The 22,299-nt window shown below is 34.7% G+C and overlaps 1 protein-coding gene across 2 annotated transcripts; it reads right to left on the bottom strand.

Moving 5' to 3' along the window:
* Positions 1-146: 146 nt before the first annotated feature.
* Positions 147-22,043, bottom strand: GCN2 (protein kinase family protein). Of its 2 annotated transcripts, XM_021957675.2 has the most exons (30): positions 21,411-22,040; positions 19,699-19,767; positions 19,550-19,609; positions 19,343-19,448; positions 18,394-18,498; positions 17,387-17,800; positions 16,518-16,646; positions 16,349-16,435; positions 16,180-16,266; positions 15,976-16,087; positions 14,469-14,586; positions 13,415-13,469; positions 13,010-13,179; positions 12,076-12,260; positions 11,520-11,668; positions 11,113-11,362; positions 9,595-9,874; positions 9,394-9,487; positions 8,467-8,547; positions 8,203-8,259; positions 7,411-7,542; positions 7,233-7,316; positions 4,838-4,946; positions 4,620-4,756; positions 3,528-3,635; positions 2,430-2,515; positions 2,215-2,317; positions 2,004-2,126; positions 621-760; positions 147-442 (listed from the first exon to the last, which is right to left on the bottom strand). In XM_021957675.2, the coding sequence occupies exons 1-29, from the start codon at positions 21,539-21,541 to the stop codon at positions 650-652; spliced, it is 3,732 nt and encodes a 1,243-aa protein (XP_021813367.2). In that variant the 5' UTR covers positions 21,542-22,040; the 3' UTR covers positions 147-442; positions 621-649. The 2 variants fall into 2 exon arrangements, with proteins under 2 accessions (XP_021813367.2, XP_088102560.1); XM_088246434.1 differs by lacking the exons at positions 147-442; positions 621-760; positions 2,004-2,126; ... (1 more) ...; positions 2,430-2,515; positions 3,528-3,635 and having other exon boundaries at positions 4,838-4,914; positions 21,411-22,043.
* Between the last annotated feature and the right edge of the window lie 256 nt (positions 22,044-22,299).

Below are 22,299 nucleotides of genomic sequence, written 5' to 3'. Positions count from 1 at the left end.
AGCATACAAAATTCAATCAATATGAGATCAGGAAAACAAAAAAAATACAAACCTAGTAAGTTAGCCGCACAATAATAAACAATATAAAAATAAAAGTGAATGAGAACTCAGTGCTCTGTAACCATGCCATAATTCAAAAGTTCATGTCAGGCCAAATGAAGGAGATGCTTTTTCACATATTGTTGCAGAACGCTTTTAACATATCAAGAACAAAAAATTTATCTGTCTCTCAATAATTTCTAGTTCTGTTTCATTAAACAAGTTGACCTACGAAATATATACAAATTTGCAAATTCAAATACAAAGTGGGGAACCCTAAAAACTCTTCAGACAAGAATAGAAAACGCTGCAAAACTTCATGTTGATTTCCTCGATTTCCGAAGATGAGCCATAACTCAATCAACAGTGTGGTTCTCCTGGAGTCAACGGGGTTGCTGGAAAACTGAACAATATGTGGAAACAGAGTAAGAGCTGGATAATCAATTGTATACACCATATAAAGGCAGCTATAAATGGCACAGATAGTAACAGCTACTATTGTACTATTGTTGTGACTATTTTCACAAGCAAGCTTTTATGAAGAAATTATGCAAGATATTTCAGCACCCTGAATCACTCACCAGAAAAGTACTGCTTTGGAAGGACAAGCCTAATTCCAAATGGAAGGATTTTTAAATTGTATCGCCATTGCATCCAGCAGAAACCTGACAATATTTTCTCTTTCAACTTCCTTTTCTTTCTTGAGTTCAAGATGACGGACCTGGAGATACAGTCGATTAATTAGTGGCATAATGTGTGTCAGTTCCAAAATTAATTCAGAGGATGAATACAAGTTTTTCAGAATCAAAGGTGCAATTGACATAAGTAAATCCTTGTGCAGCCATAATAGATCTGGGGAGAAGAAATTCTCTCAAAACAGCCCCCAGAGTCACCATCAAGATCTTTCATTTTTTATTGAATTTTCAAGGATGCTATTTATGTTTCTTGAAAATTCATAAATCTCTAGAGTGCTCTTTATCATATTAATTACTTGACGCAATCAGAAACTTCTACAAGTTTGTGAGCCTCGTGAGAATTACTATCATAAAGATGCAATGAAAAAGGATAACACTGTCAACCATTTGAGATTTTCACTACTTAAGGTAAAATAACACAGTACTAATATTAATTTTTTTGGACTGAATAACACAGTAATAATTGAACATACAGAAAAAGAAAAAGTTAACTCTAGAGACAACAAGTGAAAAGATTCTTATCATTAGATAAATCTACTAGAACCACTTCCAACTAATGCATGAATTCAACATGTCAAAAAACAATATAGAAACCATTTGACTAAGATAAACCTCCAGATTAAAGAGAAACATTATAAATTCGCATTAAATGAGTCAAATCTCTGAAATTTTCAGGCCTTTTGGAACTCGTCAAAATTACAACAATTCTTTCTGGCCTTACCAATAAAAAAATGGACATTTTTACAATCAAAATAGTTTTTTGGGCTACCAATGTTTTTCCACATAAACCTTGCATGTGTTAATTTGTGCATTTATTTTCTCTTTTTAAATCAGGATTAGTGCAAAATTCCTAACAGCCCACCACTTGGGGCAACCACTGGTGCCATAATTATTAAGTTATTATACATGGCTAGAGAGACATAAATTCCCATTTTTATAGCATGAAATTTGAGAATGATGCTACTTGACATTTATCTACTTGTCATGGAGAACTTTATAGTCATTAAAATAAATATATTTAATAATGTTTTCTTGCCAGAGAGTCTACTACGGTATCAATATAAACACACATATAGACACATGAATTGCCCAATTAACAGTCTAACAACATAGCAGACTATATAACATTCCCATATGACTCTGTGCCCCTCCCACAATAACATCAAGCTGTTGTGTAACTTGTGTTTAATGTAATTTGCATACCATATTGACAAGGCTACCTGTGACCTTATATAAAATGAGACTTCTACATCAGCACATATATATTACCTTAACAGAACCTTTCTGTGAAACCCCTGTGTCTGTTATGATGACAAGGCACTTTATATCATGTTCATTTGCATATTCATACTGCTCTGTTAAACTTGGATCTGGTATTGGAACAAACTCAGCCTGATAGATAAAAGACTCACTAGTCAGCACAAACCATCAATTACCAGTAACTCTGTAGCCTAAATCTTAAAAAATTCCATCTCAAAACCTTAATGTTCTCCTCCCATAGCTCAGCGACTAGTTCCATGCGCTCTGCCAATAGACCACCACCCCCTTTCGAGCAAACAAGAACATCGTTGCTAACTTCATATCTGCAAGAATGAAAATAAAGAAAATAGAACAGAAATTTATTAAATTAAAGATAGTGAACCATGATGGCAACTTTACAAGATAGAATAAATAAACAAACAAGTAAACATCTACCTGATTGGTTTAACATCGACGGGAGAATGCTGAATTATTGTCTCTAATGCAAGGCTGGCTCCAACAGCACCAGGAGGGCTTGATTTCTGACAAACAGAAAACAGAAACCATTATCAATGTAGGAAGAAGAGAAAGGTTAGACGTAAGTGTAACATAAATATCTTTTATATGGTCAGTAATATTTTTCCTATTACCTTTCAAAATGGTTCACTATAAAGGAAATGCAAGACCTACCAAAATCTTCCAAGACACATCGTAACTAGGTGCAAGTCTTAGATATAAACCTCTACGATAATACGCCATTTAAAAAAAATGCAATATTAATTGCAACTGAGAATAGAGAATGTGACAAATTAATAAACATATCAATATCTCTGAGTATCTGAAATAGCACTAGCATGGTAAACAACTTCCCTGACTGAATCACCCGAAATTAAACACAGTATAATTCAAGAAATATGGTTGAAAACGAAAAATAACCATACAACAGAAAAAGAGAACCAATACAAGAAGAAAGATAAAATTTGATGCTTGAGCCGCTTGGTTATACTAAGAGAGATGTTAAAAGATGTTTTTAAAAAAAAATCATGTATCGAGGGATACAAGGAGGAGGAGAAAAGATGACTTCCACTGCATATTCAAACAAATAGAATAACTCAGCAACACTTTGAATTATAACAGCCACTAATAATCATAAAATTCTTCAACACATTGCTTGTGTCTTAATGCATTATACGGAAGATTTGCTATCGTAAACCTCCTGATTTCTTCGTATAATCCAATTGCTTAATTTACATGAACCTTCACATAGTCAAAGTACTTCAGGAGCATGTGGAGTTTTATAACAAAGAAGAATTCAAGTATAATGTTCCATGCGACAGTCACATTAAAGAGGTATATTAACATTCAGTTCTAAATTCTGTATTGAGTAATTTAGGTAGTTATTAAGGGCAGTAGCAAAAGTTGCGAAAGAGCTCAAGCACATTTCAACTGTTCACCTGCATCTACATACTAAAAAATCTTGTGTTTTCCAGTAATGGCAAGTATTGCTGTAAAGAACAAAAGGTAACTAGAAGAAAGTAAACGTGTATAACCTACATGTTCAAGACCCCACATTTGACGAAGCAAATAGTCATAGCGACCGCCAACAGCAAGCAGTGTACCTTCGGTAAGTGATCCAGGATTGTTATCCTTCACTAAATATACCTGGGAAAGAAATTGCAACTCTTAATAAATACTTTTAAAAAAAAGAAATTTCATTTCTCATCAACTCTTGGTATGAGAGAACATATATATTTTATTATTAATCATGTACTAGAATATTGATAGGACATGTATTACAAAAAATTCTTATAAACAAAATCACTCAAACAGTTTTATCCTTTTGTTGCTGGACTCCTTGTTTGCTTTTTATGTTCTATCATATTTCCTAATAAAAAATGTTTCTAAATAATAATAAAAAAAACAAAATTACTTGAACATGCTAGCAAATACAAAAGGGGCATGCACATAGAGTACATATATCAGGAAACTAATGTGTGAATTTCAGATTCGTGTTCTAATAAGTTGTAGTATTTGAATTATTTGCTAATTTTATTTTGTACTTAACTGCTATTTGAGATGAAATTATATGTTTGGGGGCAGTGAATTCTTTTCTTAATGTTCTGACAGATCAGTGTAATCTGGAAATCTATGTAATTTTTTGTGTTATCACATGATTGAAGTAGCTTGATTAAAATGTAATTTGCTATGATCAGTTCGATGTTGTTATTTTGTAAACACCCATTTGGTTGTAAAACATTTTTATTTTCAGTAATGGATCAATCCATGCACACTTCAACTGTCCATTGTTTTTATTGTGTGTAGACAAGCTAAAAATTCATTCAATCAATGTGTCACTTTCACTTTCTCATTCAAGTTCTGGCTAGTTCACATCAAGATTTAACCATAAACTTACAATAACAGAATTTTATTACGAGCTCACTGTAGCTCAAGATCATACCAGCCATCCATGCTTCACTCAGGTGAATCCTCAACGACTCTACATGCTTACAGGACTAGCATTACTGTCTCATAGATGCATATCTTGAATAAGTTTTATTGACTTTTCATGATAGGAAATACTTAAGTATCCTTATGGTTCTTTGGGAGAGAAAAAGGAAAATTAGCATAAATCTAAAGATATGATACCTGGAAGAACAAATCTCTGTGATAACCCTCAGTTGGTGGCATAAGTGGGTTTATGTAAACGTGTCTTTCGATCCTCCAAACTCTCAAGTGGCTATAGAGATCTGACAACTCATCAAGTGCCTTCCGCGTTGGTTTATCTGCATTAAATTTCTGCAAATGATTCTCATTGCTCATTTGATGTACATGTATAACAGTATAATCAAACATGACAATAATACCAGTTGGCAGGGCTCCCCTCAGTCTAGCAAGTGCCTGATCTGCAGCTCCACAAAACCTTAAACCAACGGTTTGCAACCTGTTTACAACAGCTTCTGGTAAATTAAGTTCCTGTAAAAGGAAATAATTAATAAAATATATAATCCTTTCTGCTCATATTATATTTAGCAATAAATTATTTTCACATGTATTTCACAAATGAGTTGACATAACTCTTTTTATGCTAGTTTAACCATATGAAATCTGTTAGATGCATCGAAAATTCGAGCATAAACTCAATGGAATATGAGAAGCTCATACATTTATATGTGTTTATGGGTGCTTGAGGGAGAGATGGGGGTGGATGTCAGAAAGTTTCTGAACCACCTAAATGATTAGTGTTCTTTTTATGTGTTGATGCAATTAATTTTGTAGCTTTGTGTTGTTAACCTTTTTGTTTTAGTATGAACCAGTTAGATGCCAGTCAATTGAATTATGAATCCCAATTGACCAAGTTGGATCTGCCAATTGACTGAGTGATACATGTTAGCATAACAAAATGCCAGATACACTAGAACTTGAAGCAATGTAAGCTATTTAATCCTTAGAAACCCACAGTAAAATTAAACCACCTGCATAACTTATTTCATTGGACATATCAAAATGCTTCCGAACACCAAGGCGCTTTATATTCCTGCTAGGTATTTGGAAGAACACAACTGGACAATGTCCCTGATGAAAGTATTAGCTCGTGCACTTAAAATAGGTATTTTTCATAAAAGGGATAAGGGGCATATGAACTTTGTTAGGACCCTTGCTTCGCATATTCTAAAAGAGAACTAACATAATGACTAACACACATGGATTAAAAGAAGACATAGGATATGTTTACCTAGAAACAACCTTCGAGTAACTTATTTTATAGAAAATAATGGACAATACCCAGTTTACGAAATTAGCAAAAGGTATTTTTTTCCTTCCAGTGATTCACCAAAATAGGATTTAAGTCCAACCCTTAAAGTTCAAGGCTATGCTGGAGTCTAATGGGGCTCAAAGAGGGGCAACGGCGTAGTCTACTGGGGCTAAAAAATTGGTTAAATCCTAATCAGCCCCTCGAAGGAAGCACTTCCATAGCTTTCTCTACAGAGGCAAAGTTTCTATAATTTAGAAACTTAGTGATGCAGGACGCGTAGGACCTAAATTTATTAGTTTCCTAATGTATTTGTTAGTTTCCTAGATTCTCAAGTTTTCCAAATTCTAGTAGGATTTCTACTTTTCTAGATTTCCAGATTTCTAGTTTTAAGTTTCCTATTTTATTTGGGTTAAGATTTCTGTTTAAGCAAGGGATTTTTATCCTATTATGTCTAGGTTTTAGTTTGCTATAAACACCCCCGTGTAGTTCTTTAAAATTCAGATTTGAATGTTGAGTAAACCTTTTCCTAGAACTCTCTGATTTCGTCCCTTCGATCTATATTTCTTCTCCTTGACCTCCGATATTCTTCTTTGTTCTACTGTTTCTGCCCTTTATCTTGTCTTTCGATCTATATTTCTTCTCCTTGGTCTCTTATATTCTTCTCTGTTCTATTTGTTTAAGTGCTTAATCTAACACCTACGGACTGTACTACATCACTTACTTAGAAAAATAAAAAAGGTATGGAGATCTGCTGTGCTGACAATTCTGGGTAGTGTGGTTGGAGAGGAATGGAAGGATAATTGAAGGAGCAAGGGATGAGGGAGTGGATCATCTGTAGGATAGAGTTTCTTTTGGGCTTACCTTTGGGTGTCAGTTACTTTATAGTCTAGGGAATTTCTTTTCGGTATTTATTCATGATTGGAGTGCTGCTGTATCTTAGGTTTCATTCATGTAATGATAGGATGCTTTCATCTGAGTTACTGTTGTACTTGTTTAGTCTGCTTGTCCAGTGGACAACTTCTCCCCTGTTTTTATTACTGAAAGTATGTTCCTTATAAAGGGTGGGGATTTTTTTTGTCCACTGACACTCCCTTTTGTTTTTTAATAGTTTTTACTATAACCAAAAAAGGAGTGTAAGTGATCAAAAGAGGAGCGGGAAAATCAGCTCCCATAAAAAAATATACTGAGTTTTTATAATTTGATCCTCTTTATTAGTAGATCCATGGAAAAGCATTTCACAATCCTTACATTGTTCACTTCACTATTGATGGGAAAAAATAAAGTACTCCTAAAAATGCAGGATCAGTTTCCATGCACAACCTGAACTAAATTTGAAGACAAAATAAATAAAAATATAGCAAGCTAATCACACCAGCTACAAATCCTATTTGGTTTCTACATGTTAAACTATATAGCAAATCATAAAGACTTCTGGTCTGCTGAAGTCGGTAGTTCCAATTATAATTGTTAACAGGCTAGAAAGTGTAAGTACATTTTTATCAAACCTGCAAAAGCTGACGCCGGATTACCACCCATTTGGATTTCCGCTCAGAGGATTGAGGACGTAAAGAGCCCATCATAGACAGGAGCTTCATTCATTAAGGGTAGCATCAATGAGTATCATTAATGGTAATACACACACAGATCATTTACGGAAATGTCCCGAATACATTAATTGTTTACCTCTGCTACTTTATGTCTATGCTCTGACTTGACTCCTACCCAAGACCAAATTGCTTCCAGTAAGTCCCCATGGTTTAGATGAATATCACAAAAATCTGAATTAAAAAAACGAGCAACAATGTCCGTTGTCACCTGCAAGATGAGACACACTTAGTAAGCATATGCTACCACACAAACCATTGGCCAGTGCATGCCAGTGAATTGCCAACAAATAAATAAATATTGGCCAGAAATACCGTAGTACTTGCTGAAACAAACATGACAATTAAGTAATTAAATTGGGGACGCTACTCTGCAAAAGATTGCAACATATATATCAATACCATAACATGCACATCACTTTCGCTTTGGATTCACTACATCCCAGAAATTCTTAGTACTTTTTGGGAAAGATGAGAATAAACAAAATGTTGAAGTACCCCTGTGCTTTAATCCTTTCAGTATAACAGATTCCAAAATATTCAGGTATTGACAGTGATCCCTTTCTGGTATATAACCAGGAAAAGAATTTGGTCTGTCGACGAATAAATTTTTTACAATGCATACAGCAGTAGACATTTTAGAAATAACTGCATAACTTCTTAATGTTCCCACACCGCAATTATTATTTTACAAAAACAGAAATAAAAATCAAAATGAGTCTTTGGACTTTTCATAAAATATAAAAAAGAATGTGCATCAGTTTACATCATATCCACAAATAAGTTCACACAAACATTCGTGTGACATGCACACATGCATACCAACAGACACACACACACATATAGATAAATAAATCAGATAATGTATCACCTTGATTACTTCTGCCTCTGTTAATGCTGATGCACCTCCAATAATATCGAAGTCGCCCTGTTGACAGTAAAGGTAGTAATATAAACCCACAACTTACATCAACTTAGACAGAAAATCATTGAGAAAGTACAGTAAACTTTTGAACATAAACATCAAAATTCTATTAAGATAAAATATAACGAGAGAGAGAGAGAGAGAGAGAGAGAGAGAGAGAGAGAGAGACAGATAGACCGACACCTATAAGAAACATCCATTTAATAATACCTGCAGGTAGCGACTTGGGGGTGAATGTCCAATGGGTCTTCTGTGCACATATGATACTTCATAACGTTTGAATGAAGATTTCTACAAGTAGAATGGCCAAGTTATGCCCCCTGACTTTAACTTAAAATTTTTCATACAAAAGAAGCAGGTAGAATAATATAAACTGTATAAAGCAACGATTTCATCTTATAAAGAAACCTATCTCAGTTGAGCATAAAACAATGATTTCCTCTTCCACAGAAATCCTTGTCAACTGAATAAAGTCCTCAGGACTTTGCAACGGTGGAATACATGATTAAAACTAGGCATTGGTTGTTTGATGGAAACATTATACTGCTCTTATCTTCGAAAAAAATTTATGCTATAAAGCTACTAGCCCAACACAAATAAAAGTTACAGCTCCAGCTCAAATCAGGATCAAATGCATCTTTCCTTTTTCTGTTGGCAGTGATCTATCTTCAGAACTTTGATCTTCTTCGATCTTCTAGCAAATATCATTTTCTATTATATTTTAATACCTACCTACAAGATAATTTCTATGAGCTAATTACATTTCTAGCATATATAATAAACAGCTTAAATCACTTTACTGTTTTTACTTCAACCATTTATCAACCTACTAGTTTCTTTTAATACACAACTTATTTTCTGATAATATTGCCAATCTATGCATTGCATGGACAATATCTACTTAGTATATAAATATGCTTAGCTTCCAGAAGAAAAATAACAAAACCCAAGCAGAACTTCAAAGGTGCAGAACATGACACAAAAACGTGAGAGTTAAATTAGGATAGCACGATCAGCCAAGGGATAACAACTTGACTTAAAAACTAAAAACCTTAATTTGGTGGATGCTGGACAACAAGAATGAAAGGGATAAGAAAAACAAGCAAAAAGTCATATTTATTTTGATATGTTTAATACCTGGCTGGAGATCATCCAACTAACAAAAGGCAAGCGCAGCTCATGACAAAGTTCAAGCATATCTCCTCCATGGGTTAAAAGTTTGACAGTGTTCCTTGTAAGATATAACAAATAATTAGCATGAACTAGCATATAATAAGAAAGAGAAGGTAACAGTAAACATTATAGTAAACATGACTACAAAGAGTTCAAGAGAGGAACCTATTGAACTGTTGGCAGTCATCTAGCAAACGCATGGTTATTACTTCAAGGTGTTTCGCACAATGCTGTCTGAACACCTCCCTTGTGATGTCAACAACATAATCACGAGCCTCAGTGTGTAAATCCGCGTACTGAATAGCAGAAATATCACTTACAGATCCCAATCTTCCATCATGATGTTGCTGATCTTTCATGCTTAACATCTCCTCATCGAAGATGGCATTCAGAACTTTATCGTATACACTTCTGTCCTCTGAAGTTTGCATTGTTCGTAAAATATCTGATCATATTGAGGAAATCATTTAGTCAAGCTACTCAAAAATCATCTTGAATCAGTTATAAAATTCTACATATGCTTGGAAAGAAGAACAAGCGTAAATATTATGAATCACAAGAAACATCTTCACCATCCTTCCTTTGAGCACATGCTGGACAAGCACTAGGTAAAAACAAATTATATATCTGTAAATACTATGAAAGAAAGGAAACTGTCATGATGACCAAATATCCCCCACAGAATGGAGTGATTCCAAAAGGTTATTAGGACTTGAACACATATGAAGTACTGACGAATTAGAGAAAAAAAAAATGAATAGATCCTCTGGACAAGCTGACTCATGTAGTATCTTTATCACAGAGCACTATTTTGGGCTTGCTACAGCATACTGGGATTCTTGGATGTAGGCTAGACACATTACCTTGGACATTTCATTTGGATGTTCACCACATTTTACGTTATTTGAAGTCATGCTCATGTTTCACTAATGTGAACTATGCTAGTGCATGTATAAATCATTGGTCCATATAAATGTTATATACCCTCCATGGGAATAACTGTTATTTCATGGAACAGTAAAGCAACATGTAGTCTCTAGATCCTCTGTTATCATGCAAAGGCTTATGGCTTTGATCAATTCTTGATGCGCTGGGATTTACAGCAACGAATTCAACCACGTTATCTTGTGACAAAAGTTTTCCGTTATACTTGCTTCGGATTCTGTTTTACATGAGTTAATGAAGCACATGGAGGCTGATATTCACTTTATTAGAGGAGAAGGTTCACTTTGGTGTCATTGCCTTAGCATTTGTTCCACCATTCAAGCAGAGAGCTAATATGTCTGCAAAACCAGTTAAGTCGTCTTACTTCAGGCTTCTATAGTTAAGCTGCACTTCAAGGACATCTTGCCCGCAGCTTGAGAGGAGTATTGGAACTTGGAAACCCTGTCTATCACATTATGTTACTTGGTTATTCTCATTTATCCTCTATTATTGTTTGGCCTTTTAAAGGTATTTTAATTAAGTTGTACAAATGTTTAAATGTTAAATATACGCTTGGTATCACAGAGTCAACAACTACAGCTATATTATTTTGCAATTAGATCAAAGAAGCATAGCAGAGCTTTTAAATAAATGGAACATTATAGTTAGAGGTGCAAATGAACCGGGCTTGCAAGCTGCTCACTCCTCTACTTAGATTAGCTTAATAAGGTAAATACAAAGATCACAATTGCCACTTACTGTCTAATAACTCGGATTCCATTCGTGGTGGAAATGCATGCTTTAGAAGTTCTGTGGCAGAAGGACGATCTGATGGACTTGGAGACATTAAGCGTCGCAACAAAGATGCCTGTTCAGGAAATTCAGCAACCCAAGCAGGAGGAAGTTCGCCCTTCTGTTTCAAATCAGATAGCACATGGTGTCGTTCCATTGCCGTCCCAAATGGGTGCCATAGCTCGAAGAATACAACTCCCAAGCTGTACATATCAGCCTGCAATCCAAGTTGACTCAATGATGTTTACCTGATATTATGTTGAATAAAAACAAATTACATGCAATTAAAGCTGAAGCACAACTAGCTGAAGCAGAAGCTTAAAGCTGTAAATTATTGAAAAAAATAACAAAAATAAGTACAATCAAACATTTACCTTTTCATCAATCTTTGGCCATCCTTGCTCAATTTCAGGAGCAGTGTAAAAATATGTACCAACTTGGCCAGTACCATCAAGAGAAACCCCAGCTGTATCTGGAGGAAAACTAGGTTCTTGATCCAACTGCTCCAACTTCAAAAACTTGGCTGAAACAAAACAAATTACATTATTGTAAGCATACAAATCTTGACTTTTAGCAAACATCTTTGAGTATAAAATTCATGAGTTATGTGTGTAAATAGTTTTCATGTTATCAACCAGGAGACTCCTCTACAAAAGGAAAATTGGTATGTCCAAAAGAAACAGACTTTCATTTGAAACAGTAGTTTTCGACAGAAAATAGTCATGAAGTGTGAAGCTCATCCCCATGCATTTTCCAACCATGTTCTCATAGTTATAAGAGTTGGTATACAATAAGCTTATTTGAATTTCCTCTGGCATTCTTGACAAAATGCTTTTAAAAAGACCTGACTGCAGGTACATAAAAATTGGACTGCATAGTTCTCAAACTAACACTTACTAAGGAGTAAATATTACAAAATCTGGAACTTACCCAGACCAAAATCCCCAATTTTAATATCATTGCGTGCATCAAAGAATATGTTGCTTGGGGTTAAGTCCCGATGAATGATTCCCTGTCCATGTATGTGTGCCAAGCCTTCAACAATTTGACGACACAAATGCCATGCTAATTCTTTGTCAAAACGACTATACGACTCGAAAACCTGGCGTAAAGTCCTTCAAACCATACCAAAAAAAGACATAAAAAACTAAAACGACATATGATAAGAAAATTCAGCAATCAAACAAATTTTAAGGGATTTATGAAACCAAATTGACGGACTGAAATCATCTTAAGTTCAACCATATGAAAACCAAAACACACATCTTTGTTCAATAAGGGGTTGTTGGCAAACCAACGTCATTTGCAGATAATTAGCTAAACTAGACATGCTACATAGTTCAAGGGATGATAGAGAATAAACCAAAAAACAAGTGGGTCGGTAGAGACAGTTTCGTGCATCTCATTTGTACGCTTATTATTGATTACAATTTTTTTCAATCTTGCATACCTTTACCTATTTTACATTGAGACAGTATTAAACTTCATATATTTAAAAATTCAACTCACTCCCGATCAATGTTTGCAAGCCTAGTAATGTTATCGTATTAGCAGGTTTCTATTCACAGACTATGAGAAATGATGAACTCTCAACCAATAAACCACATACCTTACTTGGACTCAGATCAGGTTGGTAATAATAAAATAAAAAAGTTTTACTGACAACAAAATTTTGGCATAGCTTAATGTTCTCAGTCGCATAAAGAAATAAGGGTAATGCAATGGCGCAAAACATACCAGGATGAACCTGGTTTCAGTAATTAAAGATGGCAAATGGTAGAAAACTAATCAATCACTACACATCATAAATGTTATTCTTTGAGAAGATCTTAAGACAAGAACTGAATCTAAATAGAAGTTTTACCTAGGGCAATACTCCATTTGAATGTACAGATATGTCGATTCAAGCTTATTCTCATGCCCAAGAGCATCTGCTGAGTTTGTACCTTTGAAGCTGAAAGTGGAGCTGGCTGCAGTCATTGAACCCCAAGTGGTATCACCATGAGCACCAACAATACCTGTTTCAAACCACGCCTGCACATGATTGCAAATATTAGGACCATTGTGGAAACAAAAGATTGCCAGCAAATAGCTTTCTAATTAAAGAATAGTCACCCAAATAAAGTGGCAAGCTGCTTTGAAATAAATGTAAGCCAGGACAATATCGAATATACAAATTCATAGAAGCTAAAAACAACAAAGAAATTATTGCATAATTGAGGACAGATACATGCCACAATGCAAAAGCAGGAAATAAGAAAGGTTTTACCTGATAGTATCGTACAACATGTTGATGCTGCAAACGAGAAAGTGTGGCAACTTCCCTAAGTATCTCGCCAAAGTTAAACCATGAACAAAGTTAGAAGATATAATGGGGAAAAAAATAGCGGACCAAATTTATGTTCAACTACATATTTTAAACATATAGCTAAATAATATATTAGAAAGATTTAAACATTGTGTTGAAGCGTTTTATTGATTGAAAATGTATGAATGGGCGAAAAAAATGTTGAATACAAATAATTGTACAAGAAAGGTTTGTAAGAGCTTAAAGAAGTAAACAAGTTTGTTAGAAAGAAAAAAAAAACTATCAATACAAAACAAACTAACAAGTATCAATGAGAAAAATGGTAGGAGAAAAAACATAAAGAGGAAAATGAATAAAAAAAAGATACGGAAAACAAAAAGGGTTAAGGGTATAAAATCTAGGCTATGGGTTGGGCTTAGACACGTGTCTCGCAGGTTGGGGCAGGCCAAAAGATAATTGGTCTGATCCCACCAGGCCTACGGGTTGCAGATCTTTAGGTTACTGTTAAGTTCCGCCAAAGATACATCTTAAAATTTATTTGTCAAAAAATCACCTAAACATGAGAGAAAATATATTCTTCAAGAATCTGTAAAAATACTTGAAAGAAATCTGCCCCACTCTATCAGACTCGACATAAAGTTCTTCAAAGGTTGTCCACTTAACTATGTGGAGTCTACAAAAGTCATCCCTTTGGCCCAATACAAAAATCATAACAGAAATTATGAAGTCTACAACAGCATGTCACTTAAAAACTCTATAAGAATCTACAGAATTGATTATAACCTCCTTAATCCCAGTAACCAAAGTTCACTCCATGATTAATTTCCTTCCATAACAGAATTATGCATACTTTGCCTTTTATATTTATTAAGTATCATATTATTTTAAAATGAAAAAAATAGAAACCCATTCACACATCACAAATTAATCTGAGATATGATTCATGAAAAGATATAAGTTTGTCTAAGCTAAATGACCCTAAATTTCAATCAGATTGTGGCAAACATTAATATACCTCAATATTCTGTCATTAACTGGCAGGCTTTTATCCTTGAGTCGAATTTTCTTCACTGCATACTGCCTTCCATCTAGTTTATTTTTGCACAATACAACATGGCCAAAGCCTCCATGACCTGTTACCAGTGTGAGAAAAGAACCTCACCGGTTATAATAAAACTAAATTTCTTTAGAAAACTAAAAACTAAAAACTATGTCATGTACAGTGCAAGTAAGAGAAGAATATACAAGAGAAAACCCCTCAAAAATTGTGAGAAACAATATGTCAAAATTAAAAGAAAATGTATGCTCCTAAAACTCAAAGCCATCCATGAAGACCAGAAAATAAGTCCAAGAAGCATAAAAACCAGTAAGCACAGAGGAAATCAATAATGGTCAGTTAAAAAAAATGCCAGAACTAAGGTTTGGAAGCTCCTAACACTTGAAACTATTCTTATTGCACGAACACAACCGCCTCCACATCAAGTAGAAACACATACCTCGCCAAGCTAAAGGAAACAAAAAACTATATACAGAAACCTACCTTGACGCCTTCTAAGCTTTTTTTTCTTTCTTTATAAGCAATTTTACTCCCCCAGGCACAATAAATCAAACTAAAGGGTACAACTTCCAAGCAATTCCATTTGTAATAACTGACACAATCCAATAAACACCAAATAGAGGAAAGAAAACTGATATTATATCTTTCGCTATCCAATAGCGCAGTAGGAAATGAATTACTCTCTCCCTTTGCTTTTTCACTTGCAACACTCACATGAATCCTCGTGCCTTTAATGGCGTTCTCCACTATGGATAATCTTGCCAACTTAGGAGGTTCCGAACTCACCACTTGAGATGAATAATAGTATTCTGGTTGTTTCCCTTGAGGGATGTGGATTTAGCATCCACATCATTTTATCATCCACCAACACCTGTACCTTCAAACCCAAAAGTCTATGGAAAAAAATAATAATAATAACCTTCAACTTCATCCAACTGAACCAGTTTAACCAAATATTACTTGTTCGTCATCAACTTTTCAAATCCATTTTGATCTATGATTTTGAACTCAAAATGCTTGGGAGAATGAAGGGGAGAAGTTACATATTTCTACACAAGAGCCTTTTCATGATGCTGTCCTATTAGTTACAATAATGCCACTGCAACAGTTTTGCACCCTTCAAGGCTAAAATGAAGTGCAAGAATTACAATGACAAGCTGCTTTTCAAGTGCTTTTGCATGGCATACATCAACAACACAAGAAATTTTATATTTCCTCTTGGGCACAAAAACCTCTTATGCATTATCGGTAAAATATTATCTCACATAATAATTTTTAGTCTACCATGGATGGGCACCCCCTGGGATCTACAAACCTTTTTTGGATTTATTAACCAAACTATAGTTTGCTCAACCAACTAAGATCCCCTAATTAACTACCTACCTAGTAGCTACACACACTGAAAGAACAACAATTAAGCTATGATGAAAAAAAAAAAAAAAAAAAAACAAGAATTTTCATTTACCAAGGGACTGTAGCTCCTCAAAGTCACTAAGATATCGAGAGCTTGGGAGAGATGTACTTGGCCCTTCAAAATCAGATGTGGGTTCCCAAAATTGAGAGACTCGTGATGAAACCTAGATAAAATTAACAAGGCATGTAGTAATGTGAATTTGATTTTAGAAGCCAGTTCATAGCAGCAAACAAAAGAAGAAGGGGGATGACCTACCATATGTTCTCTAAAAGCATGATTAAATGTTCTATTCAAAAGTGAAGGTGGTTTAGATGCTAAATCCCTTCCCCATTCCGATAAGATCTGGAAATGAAATTAACAGAGATCAAGATCTGGAAAGTATATGAGTTATCAAAAACTAAACAAGATGAAATGAACTGCATACCCCTAAGTTTTCCAATTCTGTGGTTATTTGTGGCAAAGCATCAGCCAGTGGTCCCTTAGAAGTGCAGGCAAGACGGAGCAGATGAACCTAAAATAAAAGGAAACAGCACCCAATAGAAAGTTTAGGATCAAATTCTGTGTGTACAAAAGAAAAGAATACATGATAATACCATTATAAGATCCTTTTTAACAGTTTGAGACACTTGATCATGACCCAAGGAAGCAAACGAGAGTGACTCTGATTGTTCACTTCCAAATTCGCAATCATCTTCTGTTGAATCCTCCTCAAGAACCAAATTCTGTCAAAGGATAGAAGTATATTGTGGTATCAAAGGATGTCCAAAACAAACTTTCTATACAGAAACAGACAGCAAAACCGAAATGACATTATCAAACAAGAATGTCCAGAAAGAACAACTGCTGTCTAGGTCACTTTGCCTTCTATGCAATGGGTTTCTGGTATAACTTGTTCTAACTTCCCTCCACCTTCATTCATCCACACAAAATAAAAATAAAAGATTGTTCTTCAGCCTTGGGGCATGATTCATTTTACTACCATACCAAGAGAACTCCAGGGTTCAATCATTTTGGAGCATTAAGATGTCAATTCAACTGTAGCTCAGTGCACAAATGGTAGAAGTGGAGACAAAACCAAAGATCTACTGCAGAAGAAAATATATATCTCCTTTGAGAGAATTTGAATAAAGCTTAGAAAAAAGGTGATCTTTCAACTCCAAAACAAAATGTTCCTTCCAAACAAAAGCCCTCCTATATCTCTCCAACCAAAGACAGCAAGACCATAAATAATAATCTGTCCTCAAATCTCCTTAATGTGCCTTCTAACAGGCTGCTAGATCTCTAGTCACACTTTAATATTGAAAAGATACGAGTAAATACGAAAAAGGATACAATATATGTAATATGACAAAGAGACAATACAAGAACATATATGTAATGTGAAATTCATGCAAAATTGTGCACTAAAAATCAAATAAAAGCATGTTATATTATCTACAAAAAAAGGTAGTATATTACTCGCCTCTTTCTCAGCTTTACCACCATTGCCTACCAATTCTTCCAACAAAAATCTACTAGAATCAGTAGAAGCTATGCTCTTGTTGCCATCTTCACTGTCTTCTTCAAGGCTATCTAATTTGACAGTAGAGGAAAGTAATGAACTTTTCTTTATATCTTGTAAATTCAAAGGTTCTGCATGTCTATCAAGTTTCTTTTCCTGAATCTCATGCTTGACTTTGGAGACATCCACTGTGTGCGATGGTACTGAAGGATTTATCCCACTGGTCTCATCTACTCCTAAACCCCAATTCCAAGACTCTCCAGAACCACTGAATAGGTCTATGAAACCATAAACAAAAGGCCCCTTCTTGTTACTTGAAATTGCAATGTCTTTCTGAAACAATTGAGCACTGCTACCCATAGTCGGACATATTACCTTCCATTTGAAATAAATATAACAAAAAATCCATCAATTGGATAATGAGTAGGGAAGTAGTGAAAAGTCAAAAATTTTGTTAAGAAATGTGAGTGAAGTTTTGTCTCTACATGTTGAAAAAGCTTAAAACTAAAAATCTCTCATCAAATTCAAAATAACACAGAGAAAAAATGTAGTCTCTGTAGTTGCCAATATTATATTGTCTTAAAATCATGTACCATGTATCATACAGTATCATGTATGATACGGATAAAATGCAATTAATCTTTATAATAATTTTGTTTGTCTATAATTCAAGTACTTTCCATAATTAAAATACAGATAACAAAACATGGGATTGGCATTCCAATGCGAGAATGTCAAAATCCAAGAATAATCAAGACCTTGAAGATGACAAGTAGTAATCATCTTTATTCAGAATTGCACACACATTTGAATCAACAAAAGAAAAGTGTATAATAACAGAACAAGAAGAAAAGATCTGCACGAAAGATGTTTCACACATGTAATATATCGATATAATACATATACCATTTGTATACGCATTTGCTCACACAAACAAATGGACTAATATGATGATTAAAAAGTCTTACCGAGCCACGTGATTGGCTCACTGGCACAACTTCAGATAGGAATTCCTGGGCTGTCTCTACTAAATTGAAAATCATTACCCGTCCTTCTCGAGCATTAGAATTTGCCTGAAACAGAACAAATAAAAGAAGAATAGAACAGAACCCTACAAAATAAGGCATTGGAAGCAAACAAGTTTATTATGTAGAAGACTAACCAATGATATTCTCCATGCAAGTGTATATATTTACATGAATATTGGATAGAAGAGCACAGTTTGTTTCAGGTAAAGTGGCCTTTCGGAAAATTAACCTCATATTTATACTTCATTATACCAAAAGTTCAAAACTAACTTGGTGATGAGGACATCTTTGTCAAACCCATTAGGGTTTACAAAAGAAAGAGATGGGAGAGGAAGTCATTTAATTTGGTCTTTAAATCTGGCAATTTTTTATTCATGCGATTAGTTTCTAACTTGTTCTCTAAGTTTTCCAGATTTTAGTAAGATTTTTAAGTTTTCCAGATTTTAGTAGGATTTCTAAGTTTCCTATTTTATTTAGGTTAGAATTTCTGTTTCAGCAAGGGATTTTTTCTCCTATTGTCTCTAGGTTTTAGTTTGCTATAAATACCCGTCTCATGTAATTTATTAGGAAGTTGACATTTGAGATATTGAGTAAAGCTTATTTTCCAGAGATTGGAGACTTCTTGGTGTGAAGCCAAACCACTGGAGTGATTCCAGACCTATCCATGTTTGTTCTATTTTCTGTTTTCCATTGTTTTCACTTCCACTAAATTACCTAAACACTCGATTCACCTGTGTCCTACATCACTTGGTCAATGGGCTAGCAGCCGCTAAGGCATATACTGTTGTTAGGATTCAGGGAAATAAAAGTTGCATTTATTACCATATCAACCACTCCAGTATAGAAGAACTTCTTGAAGATTTATCAAATCCTGGTTAAGGAATAATACCTGATCATGAATAAGAGATAGCAGCCTGTCAGCATCACTTTGTGATAAACCCTTCTCAGGAGTTATCTGTAACTTCGGACACTTGTAAGGATACCCTGGTAAGCACCTATTAAACAAAAATATTAAGATCCATGAGAGGGATTGAAGCAATATGCATTAACTTTAAGTAAAAGCAACATTGAACAGAACCTCACTTACCTCACTTACCTAACTAAAAGAAGTGCAGAAACATCTAGATCCTCATAACCCATATCCTTCGAGTGAGGCCTGTTACAATAGAGAACAAAAGTCAATCAAGAGGAGTCTAGTCTAGAATCTAGATCCATTGCATTCATCTATAAACAAATAAGACATACCTAAGCTTAATGATGATTTGAGGATGGGATCCAGACATAACTTTGCAATCGTCTTGAAATATTGCACACCTAAACGTCACAGAAGAATAGCAATAAAATTATGAGATAGAATTAAATTCCTTAGATGATTATCATGAATATTTCAAACACAAGCATCAGCATTTTTATAAACATAATAACTTACAATTTGCATAATTAAAAAATATATATATACAGACATTAATTTACAACCATCCAGGTTATTGTCCCTGGAACAGAAATACATTTTGTAATAGAATTTTGTGGTAGGTTTTGTACATACCAGGAAGAGCCAACTGTGTTACTTCAATTACATTACCATAAATAAAATATTACACTTGGTAGGAGATAATGCAGAACTATAAAAAGTTTTAACCATCAGATCTTCCGACATCAAAAATTTTATGAAACATTTTCTGTGGTCGGTCTTTCTTGTCCAGGTAAATAATGGATATTATCATATACGAGGACAGAAGAGGAAAGGCACTCAAATAACCCCGAAAGAAAGGGAAAACAAATAAAGAAACCACTAAATTGCTCTAGAAAGATACAGCTTTCTTCAAGTAACCATTTACCCACAAAAAAAAAAAAAAAAACAATGCACAACACTCAAATTGAGTCGTAAATTATTGATTTAAATTTAGAAAATGTCACCTACTGTAAGGAAGTCATAAGAAATTACTAAGAACAAAAAAGGGAAATTTAAACAAAAAAATAATAATTCTGTCAAATAGAATAATCCCTTTGAGTTGTATGAAATGCCTGAGGTCAATAGACCCTCTCCGGTTTTGGAGGCTCACAGTGGACCAAATAAAAAGATTACCATTAATCTACTGCATCACCTAAATCTTACCTCTCCCCAATCCACAGTCTCCTTCACACCTCCCAACGATTGAGCTAGAAGCTCATAAAGTTACATTAAAAATAGAAAAAACAGAGAAAAGAACCCAGAAGGCTCAAACTAGAACCCTTGAACACCCAAAAAAAATATCCAGATCTGTTCCTCAAATGACCCAAAAGGTGACTAAACTAGCACCCTTGAATACCCAAAAGTAACTACAAGAGAAGGAAGCGGATGGAAAATGTGTGATAATCAAATATAATACAACGTGATTATGGGTAGAGGATAAGCTTTAGACACAATGGGACAAAATGCAACCCCCATGCAAAACATGCTCTGTTTGTGCAGTGACTAGCATACGGTGCAAAAGGGCAAAAGAAGAAAAAACCACAATTCAGATAGTGCATTCGAATCAATATCCATTTCAGTGATGACATTGAAACCACTGTCAGAGGTTTATATTGGCGAAAATATCGTAAAATGAAAAGAATTTCATTATTTTGTCCTCTGAGTTACAAGACCCACCCCTTACCTTTAAAAAGGAACATTATTGTTTGAATTCGTGTAACAAAATTTATTTTCAAAAGTACAGTTTCCATTTTGATTTGAAAATCATTTATCAATTAATCCATTTGAATTTCTGATAATCCTAGGCCCTAGAAGGCTTGAACCATATCGGAAGTTGTCAAATATACATCCAGTTGTGTGCAACTGTTCAAGTTTTCATTCCATGATGTTCATGATGATTACATTGTTTTCCCCATGCAGTTTTGAGTCAATTCCTTTGAAGAAGAAAAGGGTTTAAGAAGTCTTTACCAAAAAAAAAAAAGGTTTAAGAAGAAGAGTCACTTACAAGGCAGTGATCTCTTCAGAAAGAAGTTCATTATCATCACCACCAACATAAGCCCCATGATCTTTCAAGGCCTTCTTCTTCTTCCCACTCCCTCCTCCTCCACGCTTCTTCTTCTTCGAACTATGTCCCATATTTCCACCCCAAGAAAACCCCTCTGGAGCTTTTTATCAAACACCCAGTAAACCAGTTCACACTACGAATCACAAAGCCACCATCAACAAATAAACAAACCCTTCTGCTCTTTCTTCAAATACCCACCAACCCAAATTCACCTTTTACGCCAAAACCTAGAGCCCAAGTCATCAAGAATCAAATGATTAATGAAATGTAGAGTAGAACAATCAGACGCAGCCTTTATGGGAATATATGGATCTTGGCAAACCCTGAATCTTGAAAGGGTTTTGAATATGCGAACAAAGCTATGTGGGAATGTTGAGGATTGAGGGGTGTTTGTGTTTGAGAAGCTAATCGAAGAGATTGGACAAATACCACCAAATGGAGCGAAGGAAAATAATATAATAAACTCCGTGCAGAAGAAAATATTGATGGAGGCGCTGAACTTGGTTTTGAACTATTTCAGTGACATTATATTAACATAATAGAATACGGGTACGGCCATAGCTTCTCTACGCGCTAAACAGAAGAGGCAAACAACCATTATTACGTTGCCACCTTTGTTTTACATACTTGAAACCCTTATGTGGCGTGTTTTGAGTTATTTACACTTACCCGCAGGTTTTTGGTGTTTTCACAAAATTAGAAGTGGGCACACTACAGATTGGATCGGTTTCACATCAAAATTGTGACTGAACAAATTATAATATAACGTTTGATTTGAGTTGATTTTGACAAAAATCATGAAGAAAACTGAACCAAACCAAACCAATTT

Source organism: Prunus avium, chromosome 1, assembly GCF_965620075.1.
Source record: "Prunus avium chromosome 1, drPruAviu1.hap1.1, whole genome shotgun sequence".
In the NCBI taxonomy this organism is placed as follows: domain Eukaryota; kingdom Viridiplantae; phylum Streptophyta; class Magnoliopsida; order Rosales; family Rosaceae; genus Prunus; species Prunus avium.
This window is presented reverse-complemented; position numbering and strand designations above follow the sequence as displayed.